This window comes from Apostichopus japonicus, chromosome 2 (assembly GCF_037975245.1).
Source record: "Apostichopus japonicus isolate 1M-3 chromosome 2, ASM3797524v1, whole genome shotgun sequence".
NCBI classification, from domain to species: domain Eukaryota; kingdom Metazoa; phylum Echinodermata; class Holothuroidea; order Aspidochirotida; family Stichopodidae; genus Apostichopus; species Apostichopus japonicus.
In genome coordinates, this window is record NC_092562.1 from 22,140,139 (window position 1) to 22,163,112 (window position 22,974).

The window sequence follows — 22,974 nt, forward strand, 5'->3', positions numbered from 1 at the left end:
TTTGGACAGAGTATGATACGCTGTTGGTCTGTATTGAACATTAAATGTATTGTTTTGACGGTAACTAAGCTGCAATGAACAATACATGTATTGTTATGACTAACCTGCAATGAACAATAAATGTATTGTTATGACTAACCTGCAATGAACAATAATGTTTCCTTTCTCTGGTTTGGGTGGGGTCATCTGTCGAATACGCTTCACAAAGGCCAGTAGTGTGTACGGATACTCTGGCACGCCATGATCAGGCCAAGCCAAGTAGTGAAACTGGTTGATACTTCGGTATGTACCCTCTTCTTCTCCTTCCTTAGTTAGAGCAAACAAAAACAAACAAAAAAAAAAGTGAAAATTTGGTAAAATAAAGCTCTGAGCAGCCAAATATGTTTCTATGCCATTTACACTGCGATAGCTGCATTTTCAAACTAAGAAAACAGACATGAAGCAATAAATTCATATAGATATCTGTTTATTGTGAATGTAATTTCTGTAAAGACATATTTTAAATATTAACCAAAAGGCTAAAATGCATTGAAGTTTTGATGATCTAATTAGATGCGTCTTTTAGGAATCTGATACTTGAAGCCTCCCTTCTTAAGATATCATGTTTTCAAGGCCTCTGAGTCCTACAAATTGTGATGGATAAAATTATTATAATAAACTGGATAACTATCTTGGTACTTTGGCAAACATTGTCTAATAATCTATGATGTTGTGCTTAATGACCCATTTCTGAAAATGGGAGGTACTGTAGGCTGTAAACATCAAATATTGATCCACTTCACCATGTCCAAGCAAAAATAAATTGGTATCTAATTGGAGAAAAAATATCGTCCATAAACTTCATCACCCTGTTACTATAGAAACAAGGATCTGTCCGTAATACGTTCTGCAAATCAACTGCTAAAATTGAAACCTGCCAGGTTAAATCTAAAATTTCTTGCAAAATTTTCTCTGTTGATATAAGCAAACCACTTGAAGTTGCAGATGACTAGCTTTTCAACAGCTCCTTTACCTTAGTCACTCTGAACTTGCGAATAAGATAATCAGAGCACTCAGCAGTGCTGTCCAAGTGAACTGTGAACTGTCCAAACTTCTGTGAGCCTTCGTCTGGCCAGTACTGAGCACATTTCTCTCTCTACGAAAGACAAAAAACGGAAACAAGATAATTTTTTTTTTATAAGATTTCAAAAGATTAGACTGGCTCATTTAGAATACTATGAAATTTCAAATATATTCAAATCTTCCAACCATGTTACCATGGCAACAACTATGATAATCTCTCAAGGAAGACATTTTGAATCTTCATGTCTCAAAAAGTAGGTAATTCCTTCATAATATTTCTCCATTGTGAGATAATATAGACAGCCTTGTGACAGCTGAAAACAGCTGCTTGTGTTAACTTCAAAATGATACAACCCTACTGCACTGTTTTGACCATATTACCTGTCACAATTTCTGTCACAAACTGTTCTGTACCACTGTCATGAAAAATTGCTGGTTGTCCAAAATCGAACAGTTCCATATGACAATACGCTAATCGCTTGATCAATGTAAGGATTAACAATACTAACGGTAATATTCAAACTAGGATTATTTGAAGCTGGTAAATCTTTTAGGGCTCAGTTCAAACTTTGACATTTAATTTGAAAATGTTTTGAATTTTCTAAACAGTGGATACAAGCAAAAGTGTTAAATTTGATAAATAACAGTTTTTCAATTTGATTCCAAAGAAACATCACATGATGGGGCTGAAATTCACACGATGTTGACATGAATTTTTGATGATAGTCCAAGCCAACGTCGTTATACACGCACCTCAGAAAGCTTGACTATTCAAGTCATAAGTAAAATTATGAGTTTAAGTTTTCCAATATGTCTTTTGCATAAAATTGTTAATATGATAAGAAGGTTTTTACATCAAAATGTTGAGAATTCAACAAATCAAATTCAAATGACTTGACCTGGTAAAAAAATAAAATAAATAAAAAGCTCTGGTATATTGTTTGATGTTTTAGCTTGATCAATTGCAAACTTGATATGAATGACATGCACTCATGTTTATAGCATTAAACAGTGATTGAAAACAGAGTGAACCTGATTCAATTCAACATACCGCCACACTGCTCACTGAACTATGGTAAAAACATGTGGGTGTGTTGTTTTAGTTTCCCTTCCTGTCTGGTAAGCCTTGCTTTGAATAAAACACTTTCACTTTTCAGAACAATTTCCTGCAGACTGTTCATCTATCTGTCTCTGTCAGTATCTCCATCAAGTACTCAATCACCCAATCAATCACGCAATCAATCAATCCATCAATCAATCAATCAATCAACCATCTGGTTCACTAAATCAGAAAAGTTATCAACAAATAGACTGCTCTTATCACCTTTAATCATGAATATCAACAGTCATTGCAAAGTGTACAATTTATTTCACTACTTCATTCACATACAATTCACTTCCTATGCTGTATTAAATCTGACACTGTATAAAGTGTGCTATAGAGATGAAGAGATTTGTCATTATTAGAAGCTCCTATAAGCTCCGATAAGGAAGTGAAAGCCGTCCCAGCCAAAGCCAACAAACGTTACCTTATCGAAATAGAAACTAGACACTTTCGTTGCCACCAAGTGATAGCACTCTCACTCTCTCTATGGCAACGGACACAAGGAGATAGGATCTGGTCAAACGGTTGATTCAGGTTTTCAATAATAACAACGCTACTGATTGAACTCCAACCCATGAAATCGAAAATGAAACTGATCCCAATGCAACTAGAAGGAATTGAGTGCCTACTTTCCATTAGAATAACAAGTTGGTTATATTTCAATTGTCTTGCAAATACTTTATCCATTACCTGACATTAGCTCTTTCCATTAATTGGACAAGTCAAAGTGTATTTCAATCAACATGTTCACACAATTGCTGATTTGCACTTTGTGTGTGTGTGTGTGATACTATGAAAAACATCATCTGGGCAATAAAATATGAAAAGTAGAATGGAATAACTTCTTTCTTTATTACTTTAATGATGCTATGAATATTGTCTTGGTTTCACTAATTGCCATCTTGTTTTGAATATAAGTGATTAGCACTCTTTGGTTGAATTGTTGATATCAACTTCTAGGAGCTGATTTTCGCATGTTGTTTGACAGAATCAAATAATCATTGTATTACTTGACTAGTCAATTAAGTTACATTCCATACACTAGGAGCATTGGGAAAGTATAGTGTCACTGTTTAGATGTATAGATGTTCAACAGAGGTGTGTGTAGTAGTCTTGTCATACAGATCAGAGCACACATACAACACACACGACACAGTGGGGTCAAAGAAGCAAGAGCCAAAGGTCAATGGGATACCCATAACTTTCCCAAATGGTTGTATTTTCATCCTCCAGAAGGTTTTGACACACAATTGTTTTGCACATGTGGTAGATGCCAGCCAATCAATCACTCTCTAATGCAGTTTCTTCTTCAAAGTTCAAACAAACACAAGAACTATTTCATATATGTAATCTTGTTGCTGCATTATAATTCTGCACATCATAGTAGGAGTACAAATGATAGGATTGACCTTACCAATTGGTCCCAAGTTTCACTCCAGAGGCCCCTGGTTCTGCCAAAACGCCAGAGAACCAGTGACTAACTTAATATAAAAGTGGCATCCAGCTGAACCTGGACACCTTAACCTCACCCCTAGTAAATACACTAGGCATACTGTAGCTTGCAAAATGCTTTGAAGTAGATTTTGACCTCATTTGTGGTGGAACCAGATGTTCGACTTAAAAAAAAGAAATGTCAGGGTAACCAGGAAGTGTCATTGCATCAGAGAGTCCTAAGTTTGGCTAAGTTTAGGCATGGCAGTATAGGCTGTCACAACATGCCTCTTGCAGCATAGTGTTTAATGTCTTGCCCTGTCGTTACTGCCACTACACACAGGAGCCACAAGCATATCATTGCAAAGGCATTGAAACAGCTACAAAATTAGAAACATAGTATTTTAATTTATTTCCCATACCCCTCCATCCTCAAAGCATCTTGCCAGCATGATTATGGTAGCAGTCTTCTGCTCCCAGATCATCCTCCAGTGATCTTCCAAAGTTTCTGTTTTGGGACCTACAAACACAAAAGCGTAAAAAAAAATGTTTACAAACACTCACCAAACACTCACGAAACACAGCAAAATATGATATTTATCTACTTTTCAATGCATGTGTTCTGTGAATAAAGTTCTTTCATTTCCATCTGTTTATGACAACTTACCAATAATTCTCTGCATCTTACGAGTTCCAAACTCAGAAAATCTTATCTTATGAATCAATCGCTTTTGAAACGTATCAGTGAATCCCGATGAAAAAATTATTATTACTACTGATTATGTGAAAACTGCTCACAATCCATGGTATGTTATCAGATATAATGCCATACTTCAATTAATCTATCTGATTTAATGCTCCTAATAATGTCTAAAATATTTTTTTGATAAATTGCATTTTATTTTCCCCAAAACCAAAATGACTAAATTTGTTATGTCTTATCTCTGAGCTTGAGACAAGTTTTCAACATCTGAATTGGACTCAAAGATTTCTTTTCATTCATTGTATATGTTTTGGGTCATCCCTTTTCCTTTTCAAAAATCCTCATTACGAAAAAAGAGAACAACAGGCAGGCAGACACTGTAGTTAAATCACTATTCATCACATTAAAAATGCTTTTCTTCATCTACAGACATGAAAAAGAATAGGCAGAAAATGATGTAATGGACGAACAAAATTTCATAACTACATAATTTGCGGAGATAAATCGTCGACTTATGTACTGTTACAGTTCATTACTATCACAAGACCATAACACACAGAGAAGAGTTTTCCTTGAAGCAATAACTAGAAAACTCTCACCTTGAGCAGCAATGAATTTATTAGGCTGCTTGTAGCCCTGTGAATAGAAAGAAAAATACGGATATGACTGGTGGAATAGCACAGTAAAACAAACATCATTTCTGTGAACATGACGAATAAAGGAAAACACAAAGCCAACGTTTGCTTTTTCTACTAATAACATCTGCTCGATTAGCCTTGCATGACTTCCTCTTTAATGCTGAGATATCCTTCATTTTTGATACTGTTACATATTTCCTCTTCATGATAGATTTAAAAAAAAGTACAATATGAATCAGACAAGATCTGAGTCATTAACTTTACTTGAAACTTCAAAATAAAAATGTAAAATTTGCAGAAGAGGCGTGCAACCATGGACAATTTCCATACAATGAAATAGAGGTAAAAACCGCTGGGAAAGAACTGATATGTGAAAGGTACAGAGAGATACGAGAACCGAGAAAACAGTTTGATACTACTATTTACAGCCGCTGCACAAATGTTTCTGGGAAACATGCAGCTATTATATTTCATTTTACTTCTTATCATAAAATTCTTTTTGAGAAATGACAGGTTTGTAAAAGTTCATTTCCTTTGGCTATTATGTATGTATAGACACCATAGCTTTCCACATTAAATAAGACATATCAGCAATGTATATATATATATATATATAAATATATATATATATATATATATATATATATCTTATAAAAATATATAAAAGTCCATGAATAAATGGAAAAGTGACTGGGAAATTTCAGATGAAGGAAAAGGGCGAGAAAACTATATTTTATGTTGAAATTGAACTGAGATGTTCAAGACAATGAGCAAGTGTGTTGCTCTTAACAAAGAAAAATACATAATTAAATGACAGAGTTTTACTCACATCTATGTAGTTGGCATTGATATAGTCAGACTGTTCCACGCCTTCTAATTCTTCAAGCTTTACACGACTATGGTCATCTATAAAAATAGGGATTTATCAATTAATAGATGCATTAATCGATCAATAAACGAAAGAATCAATTCATCAAATCAATTCAAATCACTAACCAGTCAAATTGATCAGTCATTTATCAAAATCAATTAATACGTTATTCAAATATATGAATAAGACAATTGATATTGACAATTATATATAAGACAATTGATATGAATAAGTCAATTGACAATTGTTTGTTCAATCAATCAAGCTATCAGTTACAGGTTTAGGAAAATTCTACAATCCTTTCGTACTTCCTGCAACAAAAAGTAAAGTTTTTTTCAACTGCTGCAAAAAAGTTGATGCATTTCAGAATGGATATTCCATTTTGGTACCCAAACATGCAGTGTACTTCAAATGGAACAATCAGATATAAAATTCTCCAATTTTAAGGCTGGAAACATGCTACAGTATTCAAGAGGAGTAGGCCATTTACTTTACCGGTTGAAGATGGTAAAACCTACACTGGCTTTTAAAAGTAGACCCAGATATACCTTGCAGCCAAGGTGTTGTAGAACTATTGATGGACAGGCCTAGCATTTCACCTTTTGATAAAAAGTGCAAGTGCTTAATGAATCCATTGGATGAAAACAAGTTCTTGCTGGCAATTTTTTGGAATTTAACACACATCAGTTACTGTGCAGGGTTATGAGAAAAGCCCCATCAAAATGTATTTGCTGATAATCAGCTTTAATACAGGGCTTATGTTAGGTACGGAAATCATGCAGATTTTTTGACCGACAGTCATTAACTGACTTATAACATGTTCTTGATGTCTACTGGCAGCAAAAAGCAAGTGCCCCTTTTTATATACTGGCAAACTGCAAAATCCACCGACATTTAGCCAGAAAATACCCTGAACATCATCGCCTGGTTACTGTTCTCCTTAAATAACAATATGTTCTATACATTGCATATATGCACATTTCGGTTAAGTGGCATCAGATTATGGACATCACTTGATGCTGTAATTGCTGGCCTAAATTCATTTCCAAGTAATTACAAATACAGACAGTCAGTCTTTTGAGCTCTACACATCTTGAACTGATGTAAAGCAAACAGTCCACATACTGAAAGGCACAAACCAAAAGCGGATTGCAAAATAAAACAGGTTTCGGTCAGTTCTGTCAGTTGCAGGAACTTGCTGCAGTCAGAAATTTTATTTATGATTTTTTACATCAAGTCTGAAGCCTGAACCAGCTTTGTTGAATTCTGAGCATCAATTCAGAGGGGTGAGGATGTGGTGTATCCTGGCTAATTCCTCCTGCAAGGTCATAGGTCGCGGACCTACGAGATTGCGGACTGCTTATGTACAAAATATTGAAATGCTCATCACGAGTTGTAAATGTTTGAATTTACAGCAATTTAAAACTGCTTAAATCATTACTCATTCTCATTAGTAAAAACTGACTCTGATGCTGTGCATAATAAACTATCATATCATTATTTGCTTGGCAAGTTCATCTGACATGCTTACTTGCACAAGTACGGTATGCCAACATGTTATTTCCAAATAACAACAAGCTCCTTTAACAATTTCCTTAGATAACAGTGATTTTGCCTCCTAAGCAGTTTTTAAAGGGTTAAATCTCACAAGCACTAACATTGAAGGCATCAATGAAAATAATCTATACATCAAATAAACAAAACACTAGTTTTCCCCTTTCTTTCTTCAATGTTTATGCAGTGATTCTGATGTAACAAAGAAATTGTAAGGATGACCTTTTTTGCATAGACCTGCTGGTAACAAAGTTAATAGCTTTTTCTCATTACCAGCAAACACTTAATAGTTTGCTGCTAAGCTAAGCTTTCCTATCAAATGAAGGTTGGAAACTTGTAAAACTTTACATACATTTAGCAAACTCAGGTTGTTTAGATTCAAATATTATTTGGTTGGTCATCTTGGTAACTTTCCAGTGGTGAATGTTGTGGCCTGGGAAAGGGGTCTCTAAGGGTAGGAGGTATTCCCCTGACATTTAAAGAATTTTTTATATGATTAAAGGGTGATTAGTTGCGAAATGGAGTTATGGTTTTTTAAGTTTACATAAGTTCTTTAGTTTCAACATGTTTTCCACTTCTTTCTACAGAAGTGGACAATGTTATTGTTTTGTTCCCTCAAATTTATGGCGATCTCTCCTATACCTTTTGCCGATCATGAAAAAGGGTTGCAAACCCCAGTTTGAATACCTGGCCTTTAGAGAGACAAAGATACAAACAACAATTGCATTAAAAAGCAAGATCTTCTTCCTGAATAAAACACTTGAAAACAGCCAGCAAAAAGTAAAACATGTGCAACTGTTCAAGATATTATTAGATATACAAACAGTCAATGTTTATATTTAAAAAAAAAAGAAGAAGATTAATTTGCTTACAGCAGAAGATGTTGATGTAACGATTCTTCTCTTGGTAATTTGTCTCGTGAGAGAATGCTTCGTGGGTAGCATCCTTGTTGACATCCAGCAAGGACTGTAGATGAAGAGGTTTTTAATAAGCAATGATTAAAAGGAAATATCAGGCTTGAATGATGACTGCATTTAAAGGAGACACAAAGCCAGCCATCATCATTAAAGTATGTGCTGGAGATAACTGCCATGAACAACTTATCCCACTGCTCTCCTCACCCCACCCTCCAGAGCCAGAAGGAGCAAACCCAACCATCACATAGAATTCTTTCGTATAAAGCAAGAGATGGTGTTCTTGTTTGTGCCTTCTTTAAGGGCATTTTTATGGGCGTCACAACCACCACAAAAGCAAAAAAGAAAAAAAAATCATATTAACACATTTAAACACTAATATTGTTAATTTAAACAGAAAGTGGAGAATCTTTTCAAATGAGGTTCCCTTTGAGTTTCCTGGAGGTTTGATCCACTAGATGCTACATTCTGTAGAATTCGACCGACAAATTGGGAGAGAGCTCATGGGAGGAATGGGGTGCCGAAATGAATTTGTGTTTTCAAGCAAAAAAAGGTAAACTCTTTCAAGACAACATGCACTACTAGAAAGAAAAGCTATTACTGTTTTCACTGAGCATCCCCCTCTAGTAAACCTATCCTGATCCTTACGGTCCAACCCCAGCCCCTCCCCTCCCCTCCAAAACACATATCCTACATACCAACTGGTAACCAAAGCAGTTATTACCATAAACTCCTGTTTGAAAATCCTGTTCGAGTTTTGATGCTTTGTAAGGATGCAATTTCCAAGCTCATCAATGTTGATCGGGTCTAACTTTTCTATCACTGAAAGTGAAACCAATGCAGCATTTGAGTTGAACAGAAGGAATTACCAAGAAATATAGAGAAAGAAGAAAAATATGATTATAGTAATAAAGTATTACAGTGAGAGGCTCAAATAGCATTGATCATTTAAATGTGCAGAACTAACAGACATTCAGTATATCTTAAAGTAAAGAATCAACGTAACTTACGTTTGTCTGGAGCTGAGTTTGATCATTTTGTCTTTTTTTTTAATGAACTTAGGTCATTTGATCACCATGTAGGCAAAGTGCATTTCAAATAGAGCTTGCTTGCTTTTTATGTGTTTTAACATTAGGCCTATTGAATGTTCCCTATCATGGGCATGTAGAGAATTGAAGCAAAAGTTGGTGATCAAATCTAGGAAGTTATAATTCGTTTCCCTGTGATCTTAAAGATTGAGTAATATTTGACACATTTTAATATAATTAACTGCAAACTTTAAATTTTAAAAATTGCATAAATTATAATACATATATATTTTAATCAATAATCAAGGTTCAAGCAGGTATTCTCTTCTTAAATTCTAGTCAGTTTCACTCTTGTTTTCTTAAACAGAAATATATTGAATGACTTAAGATGAAAAATAGAGCAGAGCATAAAAATCTTCTCTTCAATTTACTTCCAAGTTGTTGCCCTGCACATGACTTTTTTTAGTATCTTCATTAAGATTTGATTATTACCCATGACATGAGAAATGACTAATATTTATCACACCAGAAACAGGCGACATTTTACCCAATGGATGAAACTTATCTTTGAAGATCATTATTATTTTATAAGAGTGGAATACAAAATTTTTTTTTAGTATATGGTTCTACTATTTGTGCTGTGCTACTGTACCTTGAGGGTAAAAAAAAAAACATTTTTGGTTTATGGCCAGAAATGTTGTCAATTTTTTTTTTTCAAAAGTTGTCAATTTTAAAATTCATCTCAATACTCACATGTACCAAAGTGTGATACATATGAATTACTTATATGTGGCATTGATATCAGCACATATAGCAGCACTGATGCAAACAGCAAAAATGTAATAATATTAATAATAATATGACAGAAATAATGTTGCCAGGCTTTTGCAGTTTTTTTTTTAATGTAAATATTCACATACAGGTTATTCCACTTAAATACCACAAGACATATCAAACATATGCCACTGTTCAAAATAATTTTCATTCTATTGTGCAAATTGCCATATGCACAAACTACAAAGTATTATCTACTTGACATACAAGCTGTAAACGGTTGCCACTGAGACATATTATTAAGCCTACACCTTGATGTGTACACATTATAGGAAACCGTAACTCAAGAAACTATGTTGTGATCGTGTGTATATCAATGGTAACACAGAATCGATTTAATATCGCTGGCAAAACAGCTTCATAAGGTGCCAAAAGAATTAAAAGGTTCATGGTTTGACAGAATACTATGCTAAAGAAATATTCAACTAAGCAGCTAATTAAATCAATCAATCAATCAATCAATCAATCAATCTGGAGGCAACTTAGTTTCCTTTCACATTTTGTCTGGAGTCTAATAAAACCCTTGTGGTGTTAGGGGTTTCCTTTCAACATTTTTATAGCTGGTTAAAATCTGTAGTCCCACAACTCCCCTAGCAACCAAAGTTGGATGCATTGTCTTTGTTCTTTTCCGACCTTTATTTAAGTCTTTCTAAAACAAAAGTGATTCTTTCATTTTTTAGTTAAGTCCACTTGAGGAAATTTGCAATAATATTTAGGAGGTATGCTTGATATTGATTGGACTCCAGTTAACATGCTAATGATTTCAATATGAAACATAGACATTTGTAAATCAAGCAATTACGTTAGGTAAAACACTTCGCTTTCCAAATTTGGCTGAAACCTTTACTTGTTCTCCCTCCCCCCCCCCCCCTCTCACCTTCTTTTTGATAATATTACACTGTTTCAGAAGGGAAGAAGGCTGAATTTTAAATAACAACCAGACAGGAAATATTTATATAGAAGAAATGAAAAAAAATGGTTACTTAGAATTATAAAATGCAGAGTTAAATTTATATTACAGACCACTGGCTAACTGCAGTTAAGCCTGCATATAAAGACGTAATAGCCTACATGAAACATATGCCGTGAAAAGTCGACAGCAAATTAATGTTGGTATAAAGCTTCAGTTGATGAATTCCATGAACTGACTTGATATATGAAAGGAAATGTCCTTGAAATACTGTGTAGTAACCTGCTTTGACTTGCTACACAAAACACAAAATTATTTGAAGCTTTACTGTGAGAGAACTGGTAATAATCACACCTCTTGCTACAAGAATTTGTTAGTAAAAAACATGGCAATTGTAGCAGCGGTCTATGCTTATTTCATAAGTAATAAAAAAATTAAAGGAGCAAAGCATGCATAATTTTTGCTGCTACTACAATGGCATTAATAATAATAATAAATTAATAACTGATACAGTGGATTGATAATATGAAATGTGTTTTTTGATGAAACACATGAAACATACTATGTATAAGAATATTCTCAGAGGAAAAATATCAGTCCAGGTCTATCTAATTCCCCTCACCCCCCTAAAGTTGAACAGAAATGAGTATTTGTAGGGAGACAATGAACCAAGGAGACATAATATTTGAGCGCAATTAATTTCTAACCTCAATAAAGCCTCACTGCTAGTGTAAGGTCTAAATATTATGTGTTTGTTTTAAACCTGCCAAATCAATAAAGCAGCAATACAAACAAAATCAAGCATTAGCCAAAACAATATTTTTCTTCAATAAAACCACTTTACAGCCAATTGAATCTGATTAACAGAATTTAATCATTTTCATGGAATAGTCGAATGCTTTAAATCTGGTAATGACCAATGATATAAGAGCAATCAAATGGTAACACATTTCAGCAATGTGATTTATATTATTCCACATTGCATCAGGCAAAAATCACATCTCTAAAAATCATGTTTTTTGGCAGGTTTTCCACTTCAAATATGCTAAAAAAAAAAAGCAAACGTCCAGTTTTTCTGGGCCGGCCAGACATGGTATGAAGCTTATTAATGATTAGTGGGTTAATTTGATGAAGAATGCTGAACATGAAAGCATGATCATTGCAAGACAGTTAATAACAGCAACACCAGAGAAAATTTGTGTGTGTAAGTAATTATTAAATGAAATTCATGTCAAAACAAATTGTACCTATATTAAAGATTTCAACTGCTTGGTACAACAGAGTGACATTAAAATATATATTAGTGGAACAGTTGTTTATTTTAATTTTCCAAAGGATTTGTTTTTCTCCATTTACTTTTGAACAGGTAATGAATTTAGTGATATAAACCATGAAAACACCTCATTAAAATTTTATTTTGTGTAAGAAGAAAGTAGCAACTTGACTTTTAAGGCAACACTGTTGGACAAAAAATTATGGATTCAATTGAAAGAAAACTGCACTTACAGTCAATACATGATTTGTGCGAAAGTTTACAAAGCCAATTAAATTTAAGCAAAAATGCTAGTTTTGGAGAGGATTTTCATTAACATTACAAATGAAATTTACAATAAATTTTTGTTTCTATTACCTCCAAATTGTTGCAGAACTTTTGTGAACATATAAATGCATCATGAATAACAAGTAAAATTTTGCATTTATGGTACTACTAAACTATTTTATTATTATCTGTTATATATTTATTATTATAAATACATTTTTTATATTAAAAATATAATCTAGAATTATTTCATCATAATAACTATTATTTTGTTTGCTAAATAATATATTCATGTAAAATTTGATCCAAAGGTGTTGACTGTAATTAATATACTGATTTGGACTGAAACAACTAAACTAATGCAGAGCAAAAAAACATATGAGGTGCTTAATTCTGCTTGGTGAAGTTTTACTATGGTCTTGATGCCAATGTGCAGAGTTGTCAACGGACATTCTACAAATGAATTGGCGCAGACAAACGTGTAGGTAATGAAACTATGCATGCTCACCGGTAATTTCAAAACCGCTATTGATGCCAGGAGAAGAATCTGTTTGATCTAAATAGGAAATGACTGAACTTTCAAAGGCTACTCATCGGTTTGAAAAATACGCTGGGTATTAACAGTAATTTAGTATGAAAGTAAAATAAGTTTGAAAAGTGAAAGACTATCATGGAATTAATATTTCCGAATTCCTTACTGTGTACCAAGTTCCAACACCTTTTTGTATTAGTTTTCATTCTGTTGCGGTTATGATTTAATAAATGATATTACTACCAACACAAAAGAAAACCGTAAATAGCATCTTGTAAAATAATTGTTGGAAGCTGTATTATAATAGCTTTGAGGGCTACAGAATACACGTTTCCGTGACTCAAGCTGTACGCACGCGTCTATAGGGAAATCATATATAAGCTCGGCATCAAAGTTTTACCCATGTCTGCAATATCTGCAAGGCTGATTAAATACTTTTCAAATCATAAAAAGCGGGAGTTAATGCGTTCAACATCGCCTATCTTCTTCTTACTTTTGAAGTTAGAAGAATTCAAGGAAATCACTAGCCCCCGACATTTCCCTTCCCCCCCCACCAAGAAAAAAAACCCACCCCAAAAAAGGGATCTGAATGGCGAACGTCCTTGTTGTCTTAGATTTCTATGATCTCTGTAGAGTTATGTACATACAAGGTAGTTACCATTTGATCTGACCAGGACTATGAGAAGCACATGGTTAGTTAGTTGGAGTAATGAAAATAGCTAATAGCTGCAGCATTAACTGTAGGAAGTACCAAAGCAATCAAGCAACTTAAATAAGCATAAAGGGTATCAAAGAAAACAATATATTTCAAGCTAGATTTGTAGTTTAAGTTCCAACTCTAAAGGATATAGCAGCGCTTTTTTGTAGAAGGTTTCACTAAAACCCAACAACATTGCCTTCTTTCGTATGATCTTTTAATGGTTTTGTGATTCTAAGGGAAATACAAAGAAATATACACTCCAGCCCCCTCACTTTGCTATCATAGCCTGGTGGTCGGAAATGAATTGAATAATGTTATGAAGGCCTGGCTTGGAATAGATTCTTCACTTATCTACCGAGAGTTTCAATCGCTGGAATACACCGATATATTCTTGTTTGAGAGAACTATTGTCTGGGCATGAACCTGAATGTTATTCCTCGAGCTACACTAAAACCCAGAGTGTATGTGTTCGAAATTCCTGAAGTGAATAAACTGTAGATTGATGGTATTTGATCAAATTGGACTTGCATTATTAATTTACATGGAGAGAAACTAATCATCACAAATTATATCAGAATATAATACATGTGATAATCAGAGGGCGAATTGTATGAGTGAGGAAAGTTGTGTGTGTTTGTGCATGTGTTCTAGTAGTTTGCAGTGTGCACCGTTTCCTTAATGGTACGTGTATGACAATCTGTTCATCTGGCGTGGGTTAGATCCGTAGATAAATAATATGAAGGAAATAGGAAATAAACAAATGAAAACATGATTGAAAAAAAATTAACAAATTCAATTCAAGAAGAAAAACAACATCCGTTGTTTCTCCATGATGAAAATTCCATCTGTATTTCCCATAAAACCATTTCCCACTTGGTTTTCTCTCTACTCTCTATGCGTCCCAAAATGTGTAAGTGTTAAACTAGTTCTCAGTGATAGAATTGCAAGTGACAAAAACAAGAGTGTGCCATAGAAATATGTACATAGAGAATGATTCAAACCAATAAACCAAAATCAGTGATATTCAAATTATGCTTTTGTTTGTTCGACTCTTTTGGACAAAAACGCACAAAATTACCGGAACGAACACTACACGAGGACTAATATGTATAGTCAGCAAATAGACATAATAAGTCGAACAACAATATCTAGGAAACGCTGTAGATTTTTTTTGGGTTAAATTAGACTCCACAAGCATTGCAGACGAATTATCCAGAGAAAGTTAAAATCTCCTACCGTATGTGAGGGTTTAATGTGCCTTAATTGGAGTATTCAAATTTATTCAAAACTGAAATTGATCCAAACATAAGCTTGTTTCTATCCTACATTTTTGACAAGTTTCACGCAGTATCCTTCATACTTCAGGCAATAATTAAGAGTAAACATTTTGTGTGCCCGTTTTGAAGGCTATGAGAATTTGTCTCTTATAAAAATTACTATGGTTCTGTGTACACAAACCTGCTATGCATCTTAGCACTTGTATAGCAATTTGCCCATGTGCATAGAATTTGGCGATGTGACACCCGATAAATTATTCACTGTAATATTGCCATTTATTAGTTTTATTGTTTAGGGATATTAAACACATCTCCAATGTAGCATCTACAAATAAATCGTCATTCCCTATCTACATATCTCTATGAAATGTACAACTAAGCAACTGTGTTTGGAATACGTGCAGCGTACGATTACATAAAACCCATGTTAAAGATGAACATGTATGTTCATTGCCAGGTGGAGGTTCTAACCAGTATCAGAGTATCAAGTGGTTTTGTTGGTGGGATGTGAACAATGGATGTGTTAAACAAGTGCTTTAATTTCAATGTAATCCTTAATGTGACATGACAAGGGTTACTTTATGACTACGGTGAATTTGTGTTGAGGGTGTTAGTTCAACCTTATACCCAAATCCTCACCAAATGCAGGATTATCCTGGCCCAATTTGTCATTTTCTTTGCGTCCTGTTGGAGATATCAAAAACCTTAACATTCAAATAACAGCAGCATAACAGAAACTGATGTGCAAACACCTTTCACTTTAGTCCTATCACTCTCAAGAACTAATCAGTGGAACAATACCCTTTTTGAATAGTATTTTGACAACTGTTATTCTCTATGAGATGGCAAATTCATCCGAAGCATTCATAAATTTAGGTCGTCAGAAATCCAAGGGGGAGGGGGGGTGCGGGTGGGGTTGGAGGAGTACAGAGGGGACAGGATGAAACAGGGAGTCAGATGGTAGGCCATAAAAGAACTTTGGCACTTAAAATCTCAATGATAAAGGAACAAGTAAATTGAAGGTCAAGATGAAGTTCATGGCTTTAAGTTTCCTTCTGTTGATTCACAAATTAAAATCCTTTGCCTTAATGAAATAGCAAATCTCATGTGGTCTTCAATATATCCCTCTTATATTATTTATCCAATGATCTGCATATTCATCACATGATCTGCATATTTATCCAATAAGGTACAAAAGTACATCAAATGGCCTTCCCTATCAACTTGTTCAATTTGTTTTCAATGAGTAAACACTCCAATGAAGTTATGTTTGAACTTACCATTGATACCGTTTTCACCCAACGCTATAATTTCACCATCTTGTTCAGCATGATTTTCTTTACTTCGTTTTCTCCTGTTAGAATGAAGCAAGTTATCTCAACTTCAGAATAAAAGCTAGAAAGCACCTTTTAATATGAATAATTAAACTAAATTCAATGAATTATTTTGTTTGAAAAGTGTCATGTAAAGGAAGTATAAATATGAAGAAGCTTACCCACAAAACACTAACAACAACAACAACAATGATAACTTACAAAATCATTAAAATCCTTTACTTTTATAAAAGATTACAACTTATAACAACATAAGTTTAAATTTGTCTTTTAAATCATGAAATATATGTTGTTGTATATTCAACGGGAAACTCAAAAATTGAAAATGTATGACAATGCTTCCAATTTGGAAATCTTTCTAAACATCAACTTTCATGGAAGTTTTGTTGGTTGCTAAATTATATCACAAAGTTGAAAGAAAGTTAAAAAAAAAGATTGCCTTGATGTGTAGTATTTGGTCTAATGCCTCAATTACTTTAACTTAAAAGTGCATCTTTTTCAAATCATCCATGAAATTTGAAAAACCTGTTTTGTTTAAGAAACCAGATACTATGTTATTAAACTCTTTCCAATTTGACTTTCTTTGTAATAACAATCACTTGTTACTTACTATGATGTTGAGGTTTAATACACTTACCAAACGAAAAATATTGCAATGACTATGCCAATGATTAGGATAATTAGAATAGTGAGTACAACTGCTAGGGCTCCTCCTCCTGCAAGCAAAGAGAAATGTGAATGCATAAACTTAAATTTTGTGAATCCAGGGGAGGGGAGGGGAGGGGGGGAGGATGAGGAGGATGAGGGGGTTGTGTTGGCATATATCTATGATAGATTAAATAGTGGCTATAGCTATGACTGTTACATTGCTATTTATATAACAGAAATGGAAAAAGGGAGGGGGTGGAAGAAGGGAGGTGGGAGGGTTTAATAGAACAACTTTTGTGTGAAAGTATAAGGTATTGTCGTTTGGCGTTGACGTTTGATACCAAAGTGGAATCAAAATCAAGTTTGCTACTGTTCAATAGTAAGTAAATGTTACTGCCTACAGAAGAATCGACTGGCACTATAAAACTATGTTTTTAACTCTTTAACATTGTTTCCCACTTCAGGTTCTTTAGTTCTACAATAATATGCCAAAACAAAGAGATGAGCACTGGCAATTAATACAAAAAAAATATAATATAAAAGTGGGAGTCACTGCTTTCTCCATTTCTTATATTAAACACAAAAGCCTGAAACTTTGAAATGAAATCTTCAGCAAAAGATAACATGTATAGACAGATAAATTACCATCTGATGTAGGGCTTGTCTCCTTGGTTGTTTGATAGTGTCCATAGTCACTAGATGAATAAGTATACTACATAAAAAAAAAAAAAAAAAAAAAAAGAAAAAAAAAAGAGAGATAGATTAATGAAATATATAACTGTCATTTAATGAGGAAAAAGAGAAGAAATAAGCCAGACTGCAACTATTATAGTCATCAAGGAATCATTTTAATTTAACTTTTTAAAATTGAATTAAATAAGTTTCTAGGAACATAGAATTTTGTTTGACAAGTCAATTGAATGTTGTATAGTATTTTGCTATGCTATACTAAATCAAGTACACAGTGATGGATGTTTGTATTAACTCATGTAAGCTTTGGGGGTTTTCTATATATTCATGTGCTACCACCAAATACTACTGCACCTCTTCAAACAGGTTTATACTATTGTGACAAATAAGAAGAGATGGAATAGAACCAAAGGGTGTGGTAACTGTGAATCATGAAAAATAACAAGTAAACAATACAAAAAAGTAACTCACAAGTGGAAATATGGCCAGGTGCACTTTAGAGTGAAGCTGGTTTACAATAGTAAGGTTAGAGAAGGCATCGATGGTCTAAACAATCAATTAACAATCAATCAATTAAACAATCAATTCAAGCATTACACACTTTGAAATATGTTAAGATAACACTCACCTCTCCATTAGTTGATATTACATAGATTCGTAGGAAGATACTGTAATTACTTGCACTTTCCAGAGGATCATTTCTGGCAGTGAGAGTTTGACTGGAGACTAACTCAGAAGCTCGCTTCCTTCTACTGTTTCCAGGTAACTCACAGGTAGATTCCTGGTTGCCTTCTGCTCCTATCATCACTGTCTTTTGAGCAGTATATTCATCACTGTAATGAAGAAAACTTATTTATTTCACAACATTGTAAACGTGAAATCAGTACACCTAAACACCAATAGTAATTAAAGTTTTATGAATAAAGGCACTAAAGTGTGAAGCTACAAACATAACAATGTATCATAACAGCACCCATTCCTCTCCCCATCTCACACCCTTCTGATTAAAGTGGATGTGGATCCCCCGGACTATTAGAGATGGAACAAAGTCACTGCGGATTCCGGACTATTAGAGATGAAACATAGTCATTGTGGATCCCGGACTACTAGAGATCTCACAAAGTCATTGTGGATCCCGGACTACTAGAGATCTCACAAAGTCATTGTGAATCCTGGACTACTAGAGATGAAACAAAGTCATTGTGAATCCTGGACTACAAGATATGAAACAAAAGTCACTTTGGATCTTGGACTACTAGAGAAACAACGTAATTGTGGATCCTGGATTACTAGAGATGAACAAAAGACTGGATCCTGGGCTATTATAGATGACAGAAAGTCACTGTGGATCCCGGACTACTAGAGATGAAACAAAGCCATTGTGGATCCCGGACTACTAGAGATGAAACAAAGTAATTGTGGATCCCGGACTATTAGAGATGAAACAAAGCCATTGTGGATCCTGGACTACTAGAGATAAAACAGAGTAATTGTGGATCCTGGACTATTAGAGCTGAAACAAAGCCATTGTGGATCCTGGACTATTAGAGATGCAACAAAGTAGTTGTGGATCCCGGACTATTAGAGATGAAACAAAGCCATTGTGGATCCTGGACTACTATAGATGAAACAAAGTCATTGTGGATCTCGGACTACTAGAGATGAAACAAAGTGAATGTGGATCCTGGGCTATTAGAGATGAAACAAAGTCACTGTGGATCCCGGACTATTAGAGAAGTCTTCTATGCAACAAGCGCAAACAAAGCAAGTATGGTCTATGCATAATTTAAATGCATACTGCTTTCAGTGTTGAGGGATCAGTTTGTGAACCATTTTTTTAATTCTGGCTGGGTGAGACATTTCATGATGTTAATATTTAGTGTTACAACATGCAGGGTCACTGGCACATGAGCCAAGTATGCCACAAATCTAGTGCAGGATTGACCTATAACATTACTGCAATTTACGGCACCATGTTGTATCTAAACACCCTCCATATTAACATGTATTCCTATGAGGGACTAAACCCCCAAGTATGAATTCAAGAGGGCCAGACATGTCTTTCAACAAAAATCCTAGTGTATAGTACATAAATATATAACATGTATGTGAAGTGCTATCTAACAAGTCAAAAGGTCTTCAACAATAATACAAAATTTGCAAAATATAGCACCCTTTTGCATTTATGCAACACCCTCAACTTTACCAAAGCTTTGCAATATGGCTGTTTTGCCCTTTTGATAAATTACATTCCTATCTGAGTAGGTTGGTAGACTTGTCTACTAGCTTCAAACAAGTTTGTCTACAAGTTTGTCTACAAGCTTCACAAAAGGAAAAGAATACATTTTAGAAAGAAAATACAGTATGGTACTTACTGGTTCATAACAACAGCTCTGTATGGAGTTCCATCATCTGAATTTTCCTTAACGCTACTGAATGGGACATCATTATCTGCGTCAGTTCCAACTTCACTTCTCTCAGCAACTACAAACTCATAGCAACTACATAAAGAAAAGAGAGTCACTTCACCAAATTAGTAATGGTATTATTAAAGATTTACAATTTAAATAATAAAATGAAAGTGTTTCCATCAAACTTTCTGTTGTTGAATAAGATATTTCTATAAATGAACCAATGATACAACAGTTCACATTGTTGACATTATAAACCACAATGTGTTCGATCATCTCCAGAAGTACCCCTCAAGAGCGTTCTACTCTTCTTCCTTCAAGAGCATTCTACTCCACCAATGCCTTGAAATGAATTGCACAGAACAACCATTGATGCCACCTTTGTTATTCTACACATTATCAAAATTTTCAACTCCAAACAATACCGTGTGGTCCCTGACATTAAAGCCATAAGCAACCTTATAGGGGTATTCTGGAGACAAACAATGTGACACTTATATCAAAGATAAAAATATTCAACACTGATAGTTGAGACCTCCATCTCAATGTCATTCCCCTAACTTTGACTGGTAGTAACCTATTTTGACTGGCTAAACCTTCAATTACTCCAGGTAGTTGGATAACAGTGTGAGGGAGGGGGGGGGGGTCTGTGATGTCATCTGGGCAAATGCTCCTTGGAAGCTTTAAAACCTGATACACTTGGAATGTTTGCAAAGCTGTTAAAGTTTCTGTACTTAGACTTTCATCAAATGTATCCTTTTTTTGTGGCAATATTCCTGTTTGTGAATAAATGATTGAAAATTATAAAGAAACACATTTTCAGCTGAAGGGCCCTGATGATGGCATCCATTCTGCAGTTGCCAGATGACATTTACAAAATATCCCTAAATTATAAAAATTCATATCTTCACAATACAATATGCTATTAGGATGTGGTTTTCACAGTTAGATTCACAAAATTGTCTGTAATTTCTCTCACTAATCAACTGTAGCCACCAGGAAATACTTTTAATTGGTCAGTACACATAAATTGAAGAGGTTTATGATGGTGAATAAGCAACATTTCATTATGGAATCTATATAAACACCTATATCAACACTGATGAGAATCCATACATAAGTGCTCCGGTATGTACAAACATTTACGAAATTTAAATCCTTAGGAAAAGGAAGAGAGTAAAACGGAGTACAAAGCTTACAAAAAGATACCAAAATCTACTCTGTTCTTCTCTATGGCTATACATTTTGTATAAATTATGTAAACAGGTATATTGTCCTGGTGCTTGGACATCAATCTCTTTAACAGTATCAGCCTAATCAGTCTGTGCCCGTGTTTGTAAGTATTCGAGGGAAACATACACTGTTTTTAATAATGCAATAAAGGCCTTCTTGTAACCTCCTTCAAGATCCAGCCTTTGTACAAATTTATGCAGCAGTTTTGCCTTTATTCCTATAAACACACACACCCATATATAGTTACACATCATGGTCAGAATGATAGGTACTGTTGGTCAGCCAATTGAAAGGAATATTCTGAGATACCTTATTGGTCCATTGTCAGTAGAAACTGGCTTTAATGTCACTGTGATGAATGTGCTGTTCACATCAGCAACATTAAGGTCTGGAACTTCTTCTGGGACTGAGTAAGTAAATAGAAATTTATGACATAGTATCAAGGAATAGGATATCTATGGTTACAGTAATATTGTCAGGAGAGTGCAATTAATGGAGCTTCAGAATTCAACAGATAAGGTGCTGGCAAAACTTGGAAAGATGCAGTCCAGAACATAACATAGCTAGCAGTTTATTTTAGTTTAAAAGTAATAGCATGTAGTACCATCAGTTAATCTGTTATGTTTTCTATTGTTCTTATAAACATGTTATAACATGTACAAAAAGGTTATGGTAATTCCCGAAGAACATATCTCTTTGAAACATACAGTATATATAGGTATGATGTTTCAAGTTAAACTTAACTTGTGCTCTCTGAAGCATGTCTTTTTTTTTTGTTAGTGCTGCAAAATGACACAAGTAGAACACTTGAGTCAACCACCTTGCATTTCTACATGTAAATTAAGTTCATATGGTGTGGCATTAAAAAGTGTTGTTAACTCTCATTGCTCAGACTGATATCGAACAAGTAATATTTTATTATTAATTGGAATTTTAAAATAAAATAAAACTATTAGCAAACTGCTTATCCACTAGAGAGCCTGTGTAAGAGAATGTGTGAATGTAAGTTGGCCTAACGTTTCAATCCTAGCAGGATCTTCTTCAAAGGCTGAATGACAAGTAACAGTAACAGAAGGGACAACAACATGCACAGAATACAGACAGGTTAATTAGAATTTTTACAGACAAAACACTTGAAATTTATAGTCAAAGTAGTAAGACAAATGATGCCATATATAGCAGTACGCCGTCTATGAAAATCACATTTTTGAGATGGGGAGTGCTAGTCTCACCACTTATAATACCCTCTCCATACATGTGCAATTAAACCAATGAAAATATCAATTTTAACCCACTAAATCCACCAACTAATTCGATGTATATCATGCCTGTGAAGAAATAATTTTATGAATATTTGATTAGAATTTATACATTCTTGTACACCCCTTTTAGCATTTTCTAGCTGATTAAACTTATCTGATGACCGTTTTGTGCAAAAGTGCTAGTAATTTACTAAATCAAAAATAAATTCAACAAGAAATCAGGATTTCCCATGACTTTTACTTCCATACTACCCTTGAATATTCCACAGTACACAGTAGGTACATTAGTATCTATAG

At 34.3% G+C, this 22,974-nt stretch overlaps 1 protein-coding gene across 27 annotated transcripts in view; it reads right to left on the bottom strand.

Annotated features, from left to right (window-relative positions):
- LOC139982341 (uncharacterized) overlaps nucleotides 1-22,974 on the bottom strand; it is a 99,407-nt gene that overhangs the window by 15,664 nt on the left and 60,769 nt on the right. For all 27 annotated transcript variants that reach the window (XM_071995227.1, XM_071995186.1, XM_071995175.1 and 24 more), the window contains 15 exons: nucleotides 21,725-21,821; nucleotides 20,147-20,272; nucleotides 18,400-18,604; nucleotides 17,727-17,793; nucleotides 17,071-17,149; nucleotides 16,380-16,453; nucleotides 15,739-15,783; nucleotides 13,099-13,146; nucleotides 9,003-9,100; nucleotides 8,237-8,330; nucleotides 5,769-5,845; nucleotides 4,901-4,937; nucleotides 4,021-4,118; nucleotides 1,013-1,135; nucleotides 140-306 (listed from right to left, as the gene is read on the bottom strand). In XM_071995227.1, the coding sequence (XP_071851328.1) occupies nucleotides 140-306; nucleotides 1,013-1,135; nucleotides 4,021-4,118; nucleotides 4,901-4,937; nucleotides 5,769-5,845; nucleotides 8,237-8,330; nucleotides 9,003-9,100; nucleotides 13,099-13,146; nucleotides 15,739-15,783; nucleotides 16,380-16,453; nucleotides 17,071-17,149; nucleotides 17,727-17,793; nucleotides 18,400-18,604; nucleotides 20,147-20,272; nucleotides 21,725-21,821 (1,435 nt within the window). The remainder of the gene's footprint in view (nucleotides 1-139; nucleotides 307-1,012; nucleotides 1,136-4,020; nucleotides 4,119-4,900; nucleotides 4,938-5,768; nucleotides 5,846-8,236; nucleotides 8,331-9,002; nucleotides 9,101-13,098; nucleotides 13,147-15,738; nucleotides 15,784-16,379; nucleotides 16,454-17,070; nucleotides 17,150-17,726; nucleotides 17,794-18,399; nucleotides 18,605-20,146; nucleotides 20,273-21,724; nucleotides 21,822-22,974) is intronic.